At 39.1% G+C, this 20,616-nt stretch overlaps 1 protein-coding gene across 3 annotated transcripts; it reads right to left on the bottom strand.

The window, feature by feature from the left end:
- Nucleotides 1-1,182: 1,182 nt before the first annotated feature.
- LOC123871369 (serine/threonine-protein kinase Tao) lies at nucleotides 1,183-20,139 on the bottom strand. 3 transcript variants are annotated; one of them, XM_045915145.1, is made up of 21 exons: nucleotides 19,870-20,139; nucleotides 19,439-19,522; nucleotides 16,902-17,131; nucleotides 16,131-16,248; nucleotides 13,347-13,610; nucleotides 12,808-12,930; nucleotides 12,205-12,445; nucleotides 11,329-11,465; nucleotides 10,779-10,852; nucleotides 9,078-9,382; nucleotides 8,332-8,447; nucleotides 7,240-7,410; nucleotides 6,841-7,052; nucleotides 6,402-6,552; nucleotides 5,581-5,693; nucleotides 4,529-4,655; nucleotides 4,110-4,211; nucleotides 3,462-3,596; nucleotides 2,915-3,073; nucleotides 2,314-2,432; nucleotides 1,183-1,584 (listed from the first exon to the last, which is right to left on the bottom strand). In XM_045915145.1, the coding sequence occupies exons 3-21, from the start codon at nucleotides 17,123-17,125 to the stop codon at nucleotides 1,461-1,463; spliced, it is 3,015 nt and encodes a 1,004-aa protein (XP_045771101.1). In that variant the 5' UTR covers nucleotides 17,126-17,131; nucleotides 19,439-19,522; nucleotides 19,870-20,139; the 3' UTR covers nucleotides 1,183-1,460. The 3 variants fall into 3 exon arrangements, with proteins under 3 accessions (XP_045771101.1, XP_045771103.1, XP_045771102.1); XM_045915147.1 differs by having other exon boundaries at nucleotides 9,078-9,337; XM_045915146.1 differs by lacking the exon at nucleotides 19,870-20,139 and adding an exon at nucleotides 19,710-19,863.
- Between the last annotated feature and the right edge of the window lie 477 nt (nucleotides 20,140-20,616).

Raw genomic sequence — 20,616 nt, 5'->3', positions numbered from 1 at the left:
AAGGTGTGTGACACGGGTCTGCCCGCGAAATTCAACTTTAATGTAGTTTTTCGCAATTTGTAAACTAATACAATAAAGTAGGCTTATGGCATTTTAATTGCGCCAATAGCAGTATCATCCTCACAGGTTTATATAAAAATCTTTACTTGAAAGGGTCCAGTTTAAGAAATTATATATATTATTAATTATAGTATCAACTAATTTATGAGTAACTATGTCAAATTCATTATTTTGACTAATTTCTTAAACTGAATACTTGCATGCACCTTAAGTATCACACATCTTAGGCAAACAAGGCTAGTATATTGAAAGTTCCATCGCAATAGGTATACTTGCATGTATTTGGAATGTACGCTACAGAACTTTTTATTTTAAAAATAACTTTGGTTTATAATAGGTAATTGACGTATTACATACGATACGTCATTTACAACACATACGACAGATAAAACGCAAAGGGTGATCAATTCATTTTGTACATTATACATTTTTGCCGATGGAAGTTTCCTTTTCCGTACAAATTTTCATATTACCAAGCGACGACATAGAATTACTTATCACAAAACTGACACAACCCAAAATTATCTATTTTTCCTAAATAAAATAACGTAAGCGATATTTACACAAATATTTCAAAAACTGCTTAAATTATGACGTCAATTGTAGTTAAAATGTAATATTTTTCGTGTTGTTTGGTATTGTCAAAAAAATGCTATTACTTTTTAAACGAATGACTAAAACGCGGTGTTTTGAGTTGTGACACTTCTGATTCTGATGTTTGCATGCGACGAGTGAATGGGAGAATGCACGAAGTTGCGTGTGAAGCTGATCGCAGACTACAGCCGCAGTGTTCTAGAGGCGAACCGCACGTGTCGGTCGAAGTGCTAAAAATGCGAATGACGTCAGCATGCTCCTGATGATATCAGATGTACTTCAATAGCTTAATGTTTACGAATTGTACTGAATCCGAGATCCTAGGATCCAGCTCCCCCCGTTGCACTGTTGTCGAGTTCCTGCCAACTCACGCTTTTCGTTTATTTGGGGAGTCTTTTCAAACAAATCTCACATATAAAATAAAAATGGCGCTATCCAAAAATTTGCAGTTCTGAATTATATTAGCTGTTATCTGTGAAAAAAAAAATCATGAAAAATCTATAGTAGTAGTAACTTCTATACTTTTTACTAGATGACACTAATGTTACTTTATACTTTGTCGTTTTAAGCTCGATTGCTAAATGCAAATCCCTTAAAAAATCATGATTTTTGAATAAGGTCAGTTTTGTTTTCAATGTGCGAAATAGATGATTTTGTGTGGCTCGTGAGGGAGTACTGATGACGTCACTCGATTTGATAACAGTTAATAATGCGTTCCATTCGGCACGTGCGATGCGTTCTAGTGTGCGATCAGTTTAATGTGTGTGAGTGAGTGTGTGTGTGTGTGGTGGGGGGCGGGGCGCAGGTTAGAGCGAGCCGGCGGGGAAGCTCGCGGACGAGTTGCTGTGCGCGAGTGACAGCATCGAGCCGGAGAGAGACTGCTCCTCTTCACCGTACCCCTCTCGACTGCCTTCCGCGATCGCTATTGGACTGTAGAAGAACACGTTTCATTATCATCTCAATTCTCAGCCAATGGACTTACCTAGCACAAGTCTCGTCCCAGAATTAGAACGAGAAGAGTTTAAGGCCATAGTCAATTGACCAAGTTCAGATAGGCAGACTTCACACGCCTTTGAGAACATTATGGAGAACTCTCAGGCATGCACATTAATTACCTCACGGTGGTTTCTTTCACATTTGAAGAAAGTTATAATTATGAATTGCTGAAACGCACGTAACTTCGAGAAGAGGCGCATGCCCGGGACTGAAGATCTCTCGAACAGGAGGGGGGAGTCTAAACCACTAGGCTATCACAGCTAAAACATGTTTATTACGTTTTTTTTCTACCTTAATGACGATTGCTCGTATGAAAATAAATTACACAATGTGTGCTATCAGACGCCACATTGCAACGCTTAGTATGCAGTGCTGACAGCTGAGTACAAAAATTAGGACCTATTGAAGGCCGGTGGCTTCTATGCAACTATGTAAATCTGAAGACATGGTGGCATGTTTGCATGTATGATAATAGTATTATGATAAGCCTGGACTATACGTCGTGGTTTTCGGATTTTTCCCTTTACTTGTGCTATAAGACCTACCTGCCAAATTTCATGATTCTAGGACAAAGTGATCCTATAAGGGTTCCGTTTTTCCTTTTGAGGTACGGAACCCTAACAATACGAAAGGGATCGAATTTTAATATACATGTTCGCTTACCTGAAGCCGAGGTTTGTGCTCTCGTTGTCGAAGTGCTCGAGCTCGCGCTCGTGGCGCTCGTGCAGCATGCGCGTGCGCTCCGCCCGCTCCGCCTCGAACTGCGCGCACTCCGACTCCATCTGAACAAACATGTAACGTACAAACTGAATCATAAATAATTACGATCATAGGGTTGTGAGAATGCTGCAGAGGTCCTTATCGATAAAGGGATGCCGTTCGGACGCAGGTAGCCGGTAGCTAATTTTGTATTGTTTGTCCTCACTCTTTATAACCTGTTATCGAGTATCGACAAATCTTTTTTATTGTTACAACTTGGATCATTGGTAGGGTTTAAAAAAAATATTTCGAGGATTTAATTATATTGTAATACACTGAATATAAAATACGAGAAAGTATTCGGAACTTTTGGCAACCGCCAATTCACGGCAAAGCATCCCTGTTTGTGTTGCTGATGTGGCAGTTACCATCAGCACATTTGCTAACCTTTAAAGGTGTAACAGCACGTACATAATAGCTCAACTATAAGCACACGGGACAGGAAACAGCGCAAATCCTACCGACTGCGCCAGGTACTTCAAGTATCTATGCCTCACAAGCCTACCTTCGCTTTGAGCAGCGCGCGCCGCACGGCGACGCGGTCCTCGAGCTCGCGTCGCTCGCGGTCGCGCTGCGCCTCCGCCTGCATCTTACTCTTGCTCTGGTAGGCCGTCAGCATGTCCAACTCGTGGTCCAGCTGCATTTTTAGTTGCTGACACTCCATCTAGAACAAAAACACCAGTCAAGTGTGTACCTGCCTATATTTATGTTTTACTTTGTGTGTGTTTCTATTTAATAATTTTGTGATCTACAATAAAAGTATATTAATTCATTCATCAATAAAAAAATACACTTTTTTTTGTGATGTGAATTTGTGATAAATTCACGGTTTTCGGATATTTCCCTGTACTTGTGCTATAAGATAGTGCTATCTTCTAAATTTAATGATTCAAGGTCAACGGAAAATACCCTATAGATTTTGATAGTCTTGACAAACACCACAGACAGACAACAAAGTGATCCTATAAGGGTTCCCTTTTTTTTCTCTGGAAATACAGAACTCTAAATAAAGTCGCGGGCATTAATAATCCAGTAAATGTCATAATCTTTACCATCTGACTCTCGTCGAGACGCACAGTCTGTTTCTGCAACATCTCACTTATACTCTGGTCGTATTGCTCGCCGAGAAGAACCAGTTTGCGACGTTTTTCGTCCTTCAAAGACTTTATAACTTCTTTTTGTTGCTCCTGAAAACAACAACTTGTATTATAAATGTAATTATATTTTTTTTAATTTATAGACTAACGCATGGCTGTAATCAGACTTGCTGGAAAGTGATGATACAGCGTTAATGTGGTGTGCTTGCCTAGAAGATGTCAGTTCATTCTTGATTTTATTTCCAAAACTATAAGCCAGTTAGTGTCTCAGTAATTTCTTGCTGTAATCTTATTGCCTTTAATTCTAGCTGCAATTAATTCGTGCTGATTCTGAACCACTTAAATTTTACAGTATTCGCATCATTTTCTTACCAATGTAATAAAAAAAGGATAATGTAATAAAATCTAATTTAGTTTAGAACTGTCAAACCTCGTGACTTAAGGTACCAATCGTGAGCCTATGTAGAGTGCACTAAAATTAGGAGTAAAACAGTAACATTCAAGTTAGTCCTTTTTTACTCATATTAAGAAAAAGATACTCTAGTTTTAGTTCAAAGAAAAACATCAGAGGCCATTGTTTAATAATAGTAAATAATTGTGTACCTTTGGCGTCATCTGCAATATCTGTGCTTTGAGGGCTTTGTACTGGCGCGTCTGTATCTTACACGTTTCCCGAAACTGCTTACGGATCTGCATTTCTTTTTGCTGTAAAAAAAAATAATCCTATTGAGTAACTTTTCTTATATTATTTATGTATACACACACACTCACTGCTTATTTTTAGGAAAAGAAAGAGAAACATATAACAGGCGTGCGAGAGATAAAAAAAAAGTGTTTTTTTTTTTTTGTTAAAACTGACTGGAAAGCGCTCTAAAGGGGTGCCGTGCGTGTGTCGGCGAGCGCCGGCACAGACGGGGTCCATACTTGTATAGTTTCCCTAACTTGTTACAAATAACTACAAACTTGACATTGGCTAATCTTTGTAAAGCCAGACGAGAGAGAAAAAAAAAGAAAGTGCTGACCTTGAGGCTCTTGGGTTGCTGTTTGAGCTGCAAGGCGTGCTTCTTGCGTAGCTCGTGCTCCGCGCGCTGCATGTACTCGCGCTGGTTGGCGAGCTCCGTCGCGTGCTGGTTCGACAGCTGCTCCTCTCTGCAAGTTATAAACCAATATGCCAATAAGGATTTCGACCAAATAATTTTGTTAAATTAGTGCAGTTTATCCTACTGTATGGATATTTGTTACTCTTTCACACAAAAACTATTTGGCTGGAACGGAGATAGATTACCCTGGATTAACATATAGGCTCCTTTTTATCCCGGAAAATCGATGAGTTCCCACAGGATTTAAAAAAACTTATAATCCACGCGGACGAAGCCGCGGGCATCATCTAGTTTTATAACAAATACCCCTGACCTTACAAAAAGACCTGTGGGTATGTTAGCCTGCATACCAATAAAATACATATGTGTATGTAATGGACAAAGACTGCCTGAATCATAAAGTTCTAGCAATACATTAGAATTTAGACATATAGAAATACATTTTGTTTTTTTATTGACCTAAAACCATCTTCGCCTTTCTAATGAAATCAGTTTGGGGCACATCGGATGGATGGTTTCAAATTCATAACCGACATCTAAGTATTTGAATAGAGCAACCGCCGAGCCGAGAATTTTCAGTAGAAAGGGCATTTCGAACCAGCAGTGCAGTGAGTAAATTCTCTGGACGATTTATAAGCACCTGTAAAAGTTTATGAGAGCAAAAAAATCTCATCTGTAATAATTGTTTTATTACTAAAACAGCTCCCATAGTAGACAAGAAGTAAACATAGACAAGTAGACCAGAGCACGTGTTGTCGAGTAAGGGCCGGCGCACATATGGCGGAGCGCAACGCAGAGCATGCCCGTGAAGTTTTTTAATCGCGTGACACATTACGCGAATTTCTACCAAATTGATGTACAATTGATTTTAGATATTATTTCAATGAGGACAACGTGGATAATATTTTGACTGTGAAAAATACTCTACGCTGCGCTCCGCCATATGTGCCCCGGCCCTAATGTGCCATACTCACCTAAGTGCGTGCACACCCTTCTGTTGGCGGTATTCGAGCTCCTGTGTCTTCTCGTGGTGTCGCAACAGCATCGTGTGCGCTTGCTCCAACTGTTGCTGCCGCTTGTTCAGCTCCTGCCAATCGTAATATAGCAATTTACAATTGCTATAAGTTCAAATGTATTAAGAAAATTGTTGTCAATTGATGTTCAAACCCACCTCTTATTTGTAATTTTTGAAACATATCTCTTCATTTAAACCGAAATCGAATACCGATTTTTATGGATATAACTTGAAATATAAGAGGCTTTTATACCAATTTTCAACCTTAATTTAACTCCATAAGAGTTTTTTTAAGTTGTAATACACAACATATACTTTATTTTTAATTGATAGCTCAAAAACCAATTTTTAAGCATATACACAACTTGAAAAATTACAGATTTTGTGTAAAAACTTTCACCCCTTATTATAACCTCTATAGGGATGAAATTTCGTAAAATCGTCTTGCATAAGTTATAAAAGAAATCCATCTGGTCAACATTTTATGTTTCTAACCCCAACTGAGTGAGCTGAGCTTCGTCTGTGTGTTGATAGATCAGTCAGTCAGTCAGGACGCGTCTTTTTATAATATTAATAAACTTAAAGTCACAGCCATTTTTCGAAAATAGGTACCTAACATTTTTACACTTTATTTTTTGATTGTTGAATATGTAAGATAATTTATGTAATAGTGATTAATTAATTACGTAAGCCCGCAACAAACTCAGTCGGGTATTATTTTTATTATGACCATATCACTTAAAAGTATATTAGAACTATAAAAGCTAGGGCATAGAGTACCTCCCGCAACAGCTCTTGTTCCTTGTGATGCTGCGCCAGCATGCGGCGCCGCTTGAAGCGCCGCAACTCCAGCTGCAGGTACTCGTGCTGCGCGCGCAGCAGCCGCGTCTCCTCCTGCGCCTCCGCCTGCTTCAGGTTATCCTTTTGAGACCTAGAACAATAGTTATATTATGACTAGCAACTGTCTGCGGCTTTGCCTGAATTTGAATATATAAAATTCTCTTTTATTATGTACATCAATACAACATTAAAAAAATTGAACTTCAAAAAATATGCGGCTCCTTTTTCATGTATGGAAAAACATGAAAAAGGAGTCGATTTTTTTTCGAACGCCTTGCTATTCTGTTGGCAAACTTTTCTCCTCGTTGCGTTTTGTTTTTGCGTTTTGATCCTGCTTCCTCTCTCATGCTATATAGAAGTAAAGTTAAATGAAACTCACTGTAACGTGGCATCCCTCTGCCGCTTGGGCGTGGCGTCGTCCATGCTGAGCTCTTTTTTCCACCGCTCCTTGTTGGCCTTGTACTCGCGTTTGCGCTGCGCCTCGAACGCCTTCCTGTCCTGTTCTTGACGCGCCGTGATGTCTTTGGTGAGCTTCTTTTCGGCAGCGGCGTTTTGCTTCTGCTTCCTTTCCAGCTCTTGCGCGTGTTTTGTCTGTGAAGGTAATAGACACTGATTAAATAGATCAAACACTAGTTAGCAGACTAAGAGCTCTTCAGAATAAGTTAAACAACCTCATTATGCCAACTTTAATGTTTGACTACTGTGTGAATGAATACACAGCAATATAATTTAACCATGTGTAACAACAAAAAGATTCGTTTGGGAGGGCATTATTTACCTGTAGTCGCTCCAACTCGCGTGACAGTTGTTGCAGCAGCGATTCGTACTCGCGGTCGAGTTGCGCCTTGTGCGCCTCCACGTCTGCCTTGCAGCGCTCTTCCAGCTTGAGCAGCGCGGCTTGGTGTTCGCGCCGCATGCGCTTGTAGCCAGACATTTGTTCGTGCATTTCCTGCCAACCAATGAACAAGTGTAAATTAAAAATTTATAACACCCCCGATAAGTGAAGGTTACAATGACTAGAAAAGAGCTGATAACTTTCAAACAGCTAAACCGATTTTCTTGGATTCTCGATCAAGCCACCTTTCAAACAAAAAAACTGACTTAAAATCGGTTAATTAGTTTAGGAGCTACAATGCCACAGACAGATACACAGATACACACGTCAAACTTATAACACCCCTCTTTTTGGGTAAGGGGTTAAATTTTTTTATGGTCAATGGAATGGAACTCTCTATACAACGTAATCTCCATTGCTGACCCCTTTCAATTAATAATAATTTAATGGTGGGACTTGTTATGGAATCTTTGCCCATACAACTCGACTAAGAAAACAAGTTATCAACTTTTTGGTTTTTACGGTTGCTACATAATCATAATGCAAGAGATAATAACCGGAACCAACAAGTGCTCTCCGAGGTACAAAAAAACGAAAACACCAAAGTTGGTCACTCATCAATTCATATTATGCGTTGTCAGCAATAAGTTCCAGCTCGCACTTTCAGAGAGAGCCAGTGAGTCAAAAAGGTCACTGAAATCTTTTAGATTGTAAAAGTGTACACAAGTTTAAGCTAAGTACATTTTTAGATTTGAAAGCTCCACTTCAAGAGACTTTGGTATGATATAGATAAAATAAAAATAGTTTTAATGATATATGTAGTAATCAGCTTAACCTATGTATGTACTTATAGAGGAGAACCCGACTGTCGCGTGGTCGGTCCTATGTCAGTATCATTCCATCTAATTACTTGTAAGTTGTAAGCTACTTAACAACAAGCGTTTCAAACCTCCCATCACTCATTCACTCACACATTCTCCTTTAAAAATTATACCAGAATTATTTATTATCATCTGATGCATAGCAAAAAGTTACCTGATTGTGTTCCTTCTGTTGTTTCGTAACGATACTGGTGGTCCGTATCGTTGCAAAGTTATTCGCGCCGTGTTCCGACACCAGCGATATCGCGGCGGAAACGTTATTACTGACGCCTAAAACAAAACATTATTCATTTAATTAACGACATAGTGTTTAAAGAACAGCTGTTCTCACAATGATAGCTCTAAATGCTAAATGGCAGGGTGCCAGGTGTCAACTATGTGACAATTGGCTCTTATTTTGGAGGCATCAAGCTGTATTTTGGCGCACTTACAAAACAGCCACAGTTCACAGTACAACTAACTGCCCCTAGATTTAAAATTAGGTCATCCATTTATATACAAGTAAGTCCATTTTGAAAATCTCTCATCATCATCGCTGGAGCTGGTGTACATTTTAATTTATTAACAGCCTAGATTCCAGTCTTTTAATAAAAAAAGTAATAAAAAAGAGAATTGTAAATCTTTAAGGATAAATATACAATTAAATCAACCTTTTTTTTTTTCTTTACAAAAGGATTGTATTTGAGTTGAGTTTATTTTAAAGACATAAATTCTTGCGCGTGGACATATAATTTTTTTTAATCCCATGGAAATCTTTGATTTTCCAGGAAAATCCTATCTATCTCTAGGATGGAAATTATACCTGTACCAAAAGTTTAAATCGGCTAAGAAAATGGCTCATGGAAAGGTGAAGGAACGATACATTTTCGCATTTATAGTATTAGTATGGTTTAAGCTAACCTCTATGCGTCTGTCGTCGCTGCGTGTTCCTATTGTCGTCGCCGCTGTCCTGCTGCCACGCGGACGGCGCGTTCACGTACTCCCTGTACTCGTTGGCCTGTCTCTCCCTCTCCCTCTCTCTTTGCGCTTCGCGTATCGCTTCCCTGTTCGCGTAGTCGTCCCCATAGTCGTCGCAGAGGGAGTCTCTGTTCGCGTAATCCCGCAGAACGTCTCTGTTGACGTAGTCGTCGTGAGACCCAGGTATGGGGCTCTCGCTCTCTCTGCGTATCAAACAGCAACATGAGAAAAGCGAACGCTTGCGGGCTCTGAAAGGAAGGAACTAGCTAATGCGCGAGGTGCAGTCTGTGATGGATAAAGCGATACTTTGTCGTATTTATAACGTTTTAGTATGTACACTGAATATGCTATTTTAGCCAATAAGAACAAAACTAAACTACAAAAGCAAAATACTCAAGTGATAATGTAAGTGTTCACCATTGATGCCATACAGAAATTAGATCCACAATACGCGTTCAATATATTATAGAGGAATAGAGACAATTTAATATAAAAATGACGAGTTACTAGTAAAATATCTTTACAAATCGAACTGTGAATCTAGTTTTGGTATGTATTCAATGTTTGTTGGTATTAGTATTACAGGAATAAATAGTGTTAGTGCACATGAATGAATAAGTGATTATTGTAAAAAGACAATTGTTTTGGTATAGGTAACTTTGCGATCAAGAAGAAGGCGTCCATTAGACGATAGTTTCTGTATTAATCAAGTCTGTCAATCATGAGTGATGCTGATGATAGATTGATGGAGCAGAAACCATCCAGATATTCGCCATGCAAAGTTGCAAACATACAGTAGCTTATACGTCCGTCAGTCATAACCGTGACAGTGGCAAAACCTGTTATCAAATTGACGCCTACCGCACTTTGGATGCGTTTTCGTGCGAATTTGACTCGAGCTAACTGCGAACACATACACACACAAACCTTCCATGAACTATGGGAGCACGCAGACTGGTTGTCAGTTAGTCATATTTATGCGTGCATGTAGTGTGAAGTCCGAAAACATTCTAAGCTTATTGAGATTGTAGCTGCTGGTGTGACTCGATGGGGAAAAAAATTATCAGATTCCCAACAAGTCAACTGTTTCACAATTGGGTGTGACTTGTTGGGCACCCACCGAATTTTTAAATATACTTTCGTGTGTTAACATAAGAAATGTATGTAGAAAATTTAATTAACTTGGTTTGCTGATACTTGATGGGATCAAAGACGAGAATTATCTTCAAGATACAGATTATTTATTCATCATGCACAAAAGAGATATTACCGGAACTCTATTTCTCCAGCACGATGGACCGACGAAATAAAGCGGCTGGCGGGAAGTGGCTGGATGAGGAAAGCTGAGGACCGGGTGTGGTGGCGCTCTTTAGGGAAGGCCTATGTCCAACAGTGGACGTCTACGACGTACATGATGATGACTATCTATTTGACGGTAAAAACGTATTTGATATGCACACTCAATTCGCTCGACCAGTATTCATATGTTTATGTACAATACAAATTCGTATCCAAAGTGCGGTTACACCTTAATCACACATCGCATCCAAATAAAGGCGTAGTCGGATAAAAAGTGACAATTATCTATTTACAATGGTGGGTTAAAAGGTTACAACATGACATTGTTCAAACAAAGTTGGGTACCTGACAGAGTGGGCGGGTTGGTGGTTGTATTGCTGGTATTGCGCCTGTTGCTGGTTTTGGTGGTTTGCGTTTAGCTGCAAGAATACATGTCAGTCATGTGCTTGTTTGGTTATTGTGCTTGTTATATATAAACTTAAACAAAATAATCATAATAGAATTTAGTCTTAAGATTTTCTTCTGAATTTATTTTTGCCCTCAATATCTAAAGATTGATCGATTGATTTCATAGTAAGTTTCCGCTTTAAGCCCTATCTAAAGATGAATGGACGAACTTGAGCTTTAAAATACGGCCGTTAAGGTCCGTTTTGCTTTTACATTGAATTCTCGGACGCTTGAATACTATCAACATTGGTGAGATGTAAGATCTCAAATAACGCGTCCCAACTAACAACGTAAACGTTTCCGCCATGTTATAACGTCTTAGCTAGATATTTTTATTCAATATATTTTCCATATATCCTACCAAATCCATTGGAAACCTTCTTCCCTTTGTTATTTGGGACGCATTATACTAAGCCCTACTGGCACCGTGATGTGCCAGGGGACGTACCGGGCGCGGTCGGCGACGCAGGCTGCCGGAGGACGAGCTCTGGCTGGAGGCGCCGGCCGCGCTGTGCTCGGACGTCGCCGAGTTCGACTTGGAGCTGTCTCCGCCCGAGCGCTCCTCCGCCGTCTCTTCGCTGTCACCTACATCGATACATACTCATATTATTATTGTGCCGCACTTACAGCACCTACTCCTGTTATTTATAAAGATGAACACACACTTATCCAAGCTGAACAAGTCAAATTTCACAATTCTGTACATGAAATCTCATACAACCTCGCACACTACCCCGCGTCGAATCGTCCGAATTGGAAGAATATCACATACAGAATTCTGAAATTCGTTTCGTTCGACTTATTTGACGCGGTCGGCTCGGGTAAAGGTGAACGCACACTTTTCCGAGCCAAACATGTCGAATGAAACGAATTTTAGAATTCTGTATATGAAATTTCATGGAACCTCGCACACTTTTCCGCGTCGAATCGTCCGAATCGGAAGTGTACGAGGTTTCATGAGACATCATATACGTAATACGATAAGTGTGCGTTCACCTTAAGTGTGCGTTCTTCTAATTTGAGAAAATGTGTTTGTCTATTAACTTTTCACAGTTCAATTGATCTTGAAGAAATCTGAATCACGGATAGCTTGCATAGGATAATTTGTGTTCTGCAAAATACACACATACCATTGTCGAGTTTCTGCTGTAGTGTGACTAAAACCAGTTTGAATTTCGTCCTTAGTTGATGTGTCCAAATTACAATAAATTTCTACTGGCCTACATTTCTATCACAAACAGCAAGATATGGGTATTCATATAACTATTACCAATTTGTGTGGACTAGTTCTTAATAATTTAGTATAATGATATATTTAACTTACCAATAGCACTCTCATTGTCCCCATCGACCATTAGAATTTTCTTCATTTTCCTATAATTCAAGTTGTCTAGATCCCTAACGGCGGCCTTGGTCCTCTGTATGAGATCAACAAGAACGTTGATAGATCGAGGCCGAGTGATGTACGGGTGGGAAAGCAGCTTCGTTGACGACGGACGATCCTGGGGGTTCTTTTGTAGGCACGCTTCAACAAAATATCGAAATGTGTCTGTCCATTCTGGGGCCTGCAGACAAAGTATGTAAATGAACATTAACTTTTGAGTTTAAAATTTTCAGTTACCCACTACTATTTCAATAGGGATATTGCCAACTAATAAAATCAGCAACTCTGCAACTCTATCTAACATCAAAACGTGCGGGTATTTGTATGAAATAGATGTTTGATTATAATGTGACATATACGTAATAGATGTGTTGTGATACGACAGAATTCGATCGGCGTCATACATATTACTTGAAGACGTACACACTAATCTGTCGTTCTCGTTGTGACGTGTTGATCCTCGTGGGGCGCTGATTGGTCGATCGTCGCGACAAATTACACACGCCACACCGTAACACAATAAACTATGCAGCTGTAACTCACTTGTAAAGTAGGCGAATCGTTTTGAGCGATGTGGTAGAGAGCAGACATGGCGTTCATGTTGAAATACGGAGGCTTCCTTTCTGCCAGCTCGATACATGTTATACCGAGAGACCATACATCCACCTGTAAATAAAAGAGGCGCACCATCCAAGATGAGTTTTTTTTTTGTGTATTGGGAATCAAAATTCATACATTGTGTCAAAATGTCTTCACCAACAGATCTCTCATCACTATTGCTGCAATTGCTTGTATAGTGTGGCATTTTATTGTAAATAGAATAATTGAAAAGAGCAACCGCCGAGTTTCTTGCTGGTTCTTCTCGGTAGGAACAGCATTTCGAACCAGTGGTAAATTATTTTGAAGATTTAAAAGCAATTGTAAAAGTTTACTTGAATAAAAATATATTCTATTCTAACATTTGGTTCCGATTACACTGATTGCTCCTACCAAAATCAAGTTGCATCAAAAGCAGGTCGGTAATCGAAGGTTCAGCGTACTTGTATAAGTTCAGTGATTTGAGAACTTCAAACTATACGAACCTTCCCATCATATTGTCCTTCATCCATGGCCAGTATGACTTCGGGCGCCATCCAATAGGGAGTACCGACAAAGCTGTTGGCGGGACATTTTATACTGGCGCTGCCAAAGTCCGCCAGTTTCACCGTCCCATTCTCCGTAAGCAGGATATTGCCGGCTTTGATGTCGCGGTGAATCCGACCGAGGCTGTGCAAGTACGACAGGCCGCAGACAACTCCTTCACATATCGCAGCGATTTCTTCCTCGCGCAGGGGGCGTTTGTGAACCTAGTGGTATTAAAACCAATTATTAATTAGGCCGCACTTACTGTACATGCGTTTTCGTACGAAATTACCAAACTGTACAAAACTCTAGGCGATAGTTTTGTTTTGCTTTGTAAGTGTTTTTAGGGTTCCGTAGCCAAATAGCAAAAAGCGGAACCCTTATAGATTTGTCATGTCTGTCTGTCTGTGTGTCCGTCCATATTTCTGTATTAATTTTGTTGTGTAAATTTTCGCAAGACCGAGGTTCGTACGAGAACGAATGCAAAGTGATCACAACCTTATGATAACGTCAACCACCCCGACACGTAAGATTTGGTAAGCAATATGAACAAAACAGTGCTTCACTATTGATTAGTAATTTTTCTTCCCACCACTCGCTCGACAATGCCTTATTACAGACCTGTTATCTAAAGGTAGGATAACATTCCTATGACTTAGCCAGGTTGTAGTGTTGTACTGAAATCTATTACACCTTAAGGGATGTAATGTAAGTAAACACCTTCATATAGTTCCTTTTATCGACTGTATCTTTCAAACAAATTAGTGAACACTATAGGTATAGTCCACGCGAAACAAATAGTCGTCCTTGAACTTAACCGCAAGACGCGTTGCAATAGCATTTTTTAGACGTCAGTGGGGCGCAACGGACGGGGAAGAGGGGTACGCCAACCCGCCATCTGCCTTAGTGCCACACAGTGTGTAGGGAACACAGTACACGAGCGTATGAAACAATATCTGCGCGAGCTCGCACTCGCATCGTAACTGCTGGTAACTATACCAGAGTAAGCGGTAACCATTAGGTCCACACAGATTTCACACTTTCGGCACATAATTCGATAAATCGATAGACGTTAGTGTCCTAAGGTGCTAGAATGTCAAACTCGCACCAGAAAGCGCAGCATTGGAAGACCCCCAGCTAGACGGACTGACGACAGCCCCTGAATTCAGGTGGCGAAAGACTGTGGCGTGTGGAAGCCCCTTCAAAAGATCTAAGCTCAGCAGTGGACGTCCATCGGTGATTATGTGTGGATATTTAAGTACTTGAAATATATAATCACAAATAAACGCATACCGCATTCAGATATAAATACATATATCACAATCGATTATTATCAGTAATTAGGAAGAATTTCGATAAATTCTCCAGTGATCGATACAATACGTAATATCGACTGATAACACAAAATATGATATATTATGTACCGTAGGGCTGCGATTGCGAGATGACTCAAAAGCTCGCGAACGTCGACTTGTCATGAGTTGTTCTTTTAAATCACGCCTCCTTCTAAGAAATGACCTCATTCGGAAATTGCACATAATTTGCTTATGCACCATCAATGTCAAATTCCGATATTTCTAAAAGCTTTTTATTAGCTTGGTCTAAATTTTTGTTGCAATTTAATTTGGTTGTGTTACTTATATCACAGAATGGTTGATAAGGTATGAAAATTGTATCTTCTGTCTTTATCACTGGGACAGCAAGGTGGCACGGATTTTTAGCAATTTACTCAGAAATATGAGTAGATAAGTCATGGGTGCATCTGCATGCATTTACGTTTTTAAAAATCCCATGGGAACTCTTTGAATTTCCGGGATAAAAAGTCTCCAGTGCCCTGTCTCCAGGATGCTAGCTATCTGTGTACCTAATAAATAATGTCCATGTGGATTTAGGTTTTTAAAAATCTGTGGGATTTTGAATTGGGAATTTCATTTTCCGAGCGAAAGGTAGCCTGGACCCCAGGATGTCAGTTAACTCTGTGCCTTTCCGTAAAATCAGTTAAACAGATGGACAGTGAAAACCTAGTAGACAAACAGAATTTCGCATTTATAATAATATTCCAACATCATCATGATTGCCCCATCTCTGACTCACTGCAGAGCATGGGTCTCCTCTCAGAGTGAGAAGGGTTTTGGCCATAGTTTACTACACTGGCCAAGTGCAGGTTGGCAGACTTCACACACCTTTGAGAACATTATGGAGAACTTTCAGACATGCAGGTTTCCTCACAATAATATCCTTCACCGTTAAAGCAAGTGATATGCAAACTGCAAATGTTCATGTTTCACTAAACATCTGTGCAGTGAAACCTCAAACTGTTCCACCATTTCTATACCTATTCTGTGACTTATAAGAAGTAGTATTTTATTTTATAAAATTTCATAATAATTAAGTTCTCGTTCTCTTTCCAGTTGGACCTTCATGACTAAAGAGGTTCTGTTTCTAGCCATCTGCTCAGCATCATAAAAGTTGAGTGTGCCAGTTTCTTTTACCACTGGATAGGATATTTTCCTCATGGTTTCTTGCCTTCCACATTCCCAGCCACACTCAGCTCCTCAATACTTTCATTTCCGCGGCAGGCGTTATGACCAAAACTACTACTGAAGTCCTGAAGGCATATGCTTCACATTCACATAAGTAAATAACATAAGGAAGAAAGAAGTACCAGGCTATAGGCTATCAGTTTCATATGATTATTTGTTACTCTATAAAACCTAAAATGTACAAGTAGCTTTACCACTTACCTCGATTATATCGGAAGCTGAGCCTACACAGTACTCCATAACAAGCCATGCTGTATGCTCCCTTTTATAACAGCCCTTGTATTCTATAGTGTTAGGATGATCCAACTGCTTCAGGAACCTGTATACAATCAAATGAGGGTTATAATCATCTCAACACATAGCTGGCCCACCCTTCTCTCAAAGGGTTTATATCATAGTCCACCATGCTGGCCAAGTGCGGATTGGTGGAGTTTACACATCTTTGAAGAACTTTTAAGCATGCAGGATTTCTCACAAGTTTTCCTTCACCATTAAAACCATATTTAATTGTTTAAAACGCCCATAATTCTGAAAAGTTAATCGGTACTTGCCCTGGACCCGACTCACAAATAGGACACCAACGTCTTAACTAGTCTATCGCTGCTTTTTATGAAAGCATTATTTCGCAAATGCCGCAACCGAGGGTTTATTGTCTTAAAAAGCTCTTTATTGACATGGATTTCTATTTAATACTACCAATTAAGTAGACGATTACCATCAAATCATCTATACATATTACATAATGGCATCAATATAGATCTCAAATTGCTGGGTCTACCAACTTGAGATTTCGTATATAGGGATTCTTTATAAATTATACATCCACTAAGGGAGGATTTTCTACTTAAGTAACTATCAGTTAAGTAACTAAAAGAATTCTTAACTCAAATAAAACATCAAAATCTTCTTATAAAAATTAAGTTAATTTTACTGTTTTCTTCTACCTTAAATTGTATGAACAAGTACACTCACTTTATCTCCTTCAAGATATCCTGCCACTTCTCTTCACTCTGCTTCCCCAGGTAGGACATTTTCTTAATAGCCACAATCTCTTTGGTGAGATTGCAGCGGGCATAGTATACCGCCCCAAACGACCCATGGCCAATTTCTCGGAGATCTTCGAAGATCTTTTCAGGATCATGTTTACTAAATAACTCAGCAATGTCAGGATCCTTGAGGCTGCCGGGACGTGGCATTCTTCCCTGTAATTATCAGTAGTCATATAAGCATATGGCAAATGAAATAGTGAATTAAATTAGATAAATAAATTTTCATTTCATCATTTCATTTTCATTTCAATGATGCCCCTTGAAGACTGATTTCAACAAACAGAATGTGACGAAAAATGTATGGCAAAGCGTCACAGTAAATGTACGCTTACACATTGTACCATTTCTAATACAACAAACTGAATGAAACATATTATAGTGCCCATATAAAAGTGGTCCAATCTGAAGTTGCAATATGGGCAGATTGGACTACTTGTTTTGCGCGCATTATCCTACCTACAACAGAGACTCGGCTCATAATGTACGCTCCACAGGGTGAACACTTTTATAAAATTCTTATTATTCAGACTTCCAACCACTTTGGATTGGATTGAACCAGTAAAGTAATCCAATCTATCCATATCCAGGATATCTATTATTAAGTTTACAAAAGTTACAGGTAGGTTTGATGGGGGTAGGCTGCCAGGAATCCAGTGACCAAACAGAGAATTTGGTGGAATGGTCCTAATAGATCATCCACCTGGCAATGGTGGGCCTCGCCTCTAGACGTACATTGTGCACAGGTTGAATATGAACTTCTGTCATAGCACTATTACCACCACAACCTTCTAGGAGATGTATAGTATTCGATGTAGTTAGTATATGTAGGAGATGTGTAGAGTTTGACATTTATAGACTGCACAACCACTTACCATAAAGATCTTTGTTAATTTTAAGCATCAGATGTGACTAGTTTAAATAGAGTAGTTACTACATCTACTACTAAGTTTGACATAGTATATAATTAATATATTGGAGTTAAAAAATATTTTCATACTGGTCCAGAAATCTTGACAAAATTAGTATAGACTCATGGAAAAAAAAACCGACTACGTGCGAGTTACACTCGCGCACCGAGAGTTCTGTACTTCAGGTATTTTTTCCAACATTTAGCAGGATAAATCAAAAACTATTATACATAAAAATAAATAAAAATCTGTTTCAGAATGTACAAGTAAAGCCCTTTCATATGATTCCCCTCTTGGTATAGTTAATAGGATCACTTTGTTGTCTGTCTGTCTGTCAGTCAAGAAACCTATAGGGTACTTCTTGTTGACCTAGAATCACGAATTTTGGCTGGTAGGTAGATCTTAAAGCTCAAGTAAAGGAATAAATCCAAAAACTGTGTGAAAAAATATTTGTGGTTACATCACAGATAAAAAGAATATGTGTTTCATTTTCAAAGTAAGAGAACTATACCAAGTGGGGTATCATATGAAAGAGCTTTACCTGTATATTCTAAAACAGATTTTTATTTATTTTATGCATAATAGTTTTTGATTTATCATGCAAAATGTCAGAAAAAAATACCCAAGTACAGAACCATTAGTATGCGAGTCTGGCTCGCACTTGACCAGTTTTTGTAAATACATACTGGAGTGGTTAAATACAGCAATATACGCGGTTTCGCTGAACTACTTGTGATTACAGCTAACACTAGTAACTGCACATTATACCCAGGTACAGAACCATCAGTGTGCGAGTCTGATTTGCACTTGGCCGGTTTTTTGTGAATAGCATACATACTGGAGTGGTTAAATAATAAGAATAAGAATAATTCTTCAACAGTTTAACCAATTTTGATAAAATTTGATTCAGAGTTAGCTTACATCCCGGGGAAGGCCATAAGCCACTTTTTATCCCAGAAAATCAAAGAGTTCCCAAAGGATACTTAAAGGTGCATTCATTTAACCAATTTATATGAAATTTGGTATAGAGGTAGCTTGTATCCCGGAAACTGATATAGACAACTTTTTATTCTGAAAAATCAAAGAGTTCCTACGGAATTTTAAAAAAAAACCTAAATCCATGATGAAGTCGCAGCATCATCTAGTAGACTGTCAGTTACCCGTCTATGGAACTTTTAAAGTTGAGGGCAAAAGCTATAAATTATAAACTAACTGACTGGTACAGCTTAAACCACAGGGTCTAGAAACTGGAGATTTTACATGTAGGTTTCTAAAACCCACTTGAATAAAGCCCGGTTCATCTAACTTAACCATATTTCAAAACTGATTTGTTTATACTGTGCTGTGCTATGCAAACTAGATTTCAGGTGTGTATGACATAATAGATTATTGAATATTAACTTTTAGCTAAAAAATTCACAATTTGTTAAGATATCATTGAAACATCCAAACATAGATATTTTGTTTTATTGACTTATTAAAACTGTTATTAAAATATAGCTATCTATACACTTGATCTACTGGGAACAAATAAAATTTAAGTAAAACATACTGCTTGTGCCAGCTGTGAGCCGGCAGGGTCCGTCAGTTAATTACAATGATCCCGCCGCCTCGGGCCATCCTCCGCTCTCGCTATCTGCAACAGTCGGAAACGGCACCGATAACAGGCCACGCCAAATTTTTACATTTGTTTCCTACATCCGAAAGTAAATAAAGCGGAATAAACTGTACTATCACTTGAAATACTGAGTAATCAGAATTTAAAATATTCCTTGGACCTAATCTAATTAAAAGGCCCTCTTGACAGACTGAAACCAACCCACCTCGGGGAACTCACGATCCCGACCTGCCTGACACAATGCTCTCGAATAGGATCCACACCGCTACAAGCGCTTTTTACTTTCATTCGTTTAATAAATAAAAGAGAATAATACCTTGTAAGTGGGTAAGAAAAGAAAATATTGCAAAATACTTGGCACTTACAATATACAATTTCGCCTCAAAATGGCGTTGGGATAAGTATGCGATGATAGCTTTTTGTTTTTAAAAGGCACACACTTTATGGTTTTCCATCACTGTCGTCACTCACTTGCTAAATCAATCACTTTTTATTTTATGCAATGTGTTTGGTTTATGCGTAACAAAGAAATTTTATCGAAAACTATTTACAACTTTCCCGTCGTAGTTGGAAAATAATCTCTCTCAAACTCTCAATGATTTCAGTCGGAACTCGGAACTCGGAGCAGGCGCCCTCTTTTTTGCTCTTTCATTAAAATTTTGACACATTATTTTTTTTTATGTATGTTCTCCACTTCAGCTAGTTGTTTGTTTGGCACTTGTAGGAATGGTAGCTATGGTAGTTACGGGTAACTTTAGACAAAAAGCAAACATTATGATTTGTGAGTCAACGGCTGGACTAGATTTTCGTCTGTGGTGGCGTTTGCTGGCGCGCGTGTTGTGCTTTTTTGGAGTGTTTTTTGTTAGAAGTGGCCGGTTTTTGTGTTCTGCTGGTGTTTATTGGTGGTGAAACTGACTGGGAAGCGCTCTAAAGGGGCGCCGCGTATAATATGTCAGCGAGCGCCGACACAGATGGAGTCCATACTTATCATAGAACGACAGAACTATTTTCGCGATGCGCGATGGTCAACTGAAGGAGCCGACAGCGGAGTGCGGAGCACAGAGTACATTGAATATGGGAGTCCACACCAAATCATTGACCAAATGAAATGT

The sequence above is a fragment of the Maniola jurtina genome, chromosome 13 (assembly GCF_905333055.1).
Source record: "Maniola jurtina chromosome 13, ilManJurt1.1, whole genome shotgun sequence".
Classification (NCBI taxonomy): Eukaryota; Metazoa; Arthropoda; class Insecta; order Lepidoptera; family Nymphalidae; genus Maniola; species Maniola jurtina.
This window is presented reverse-complemented; position numbering and strand designations above follow the sequence as displayed.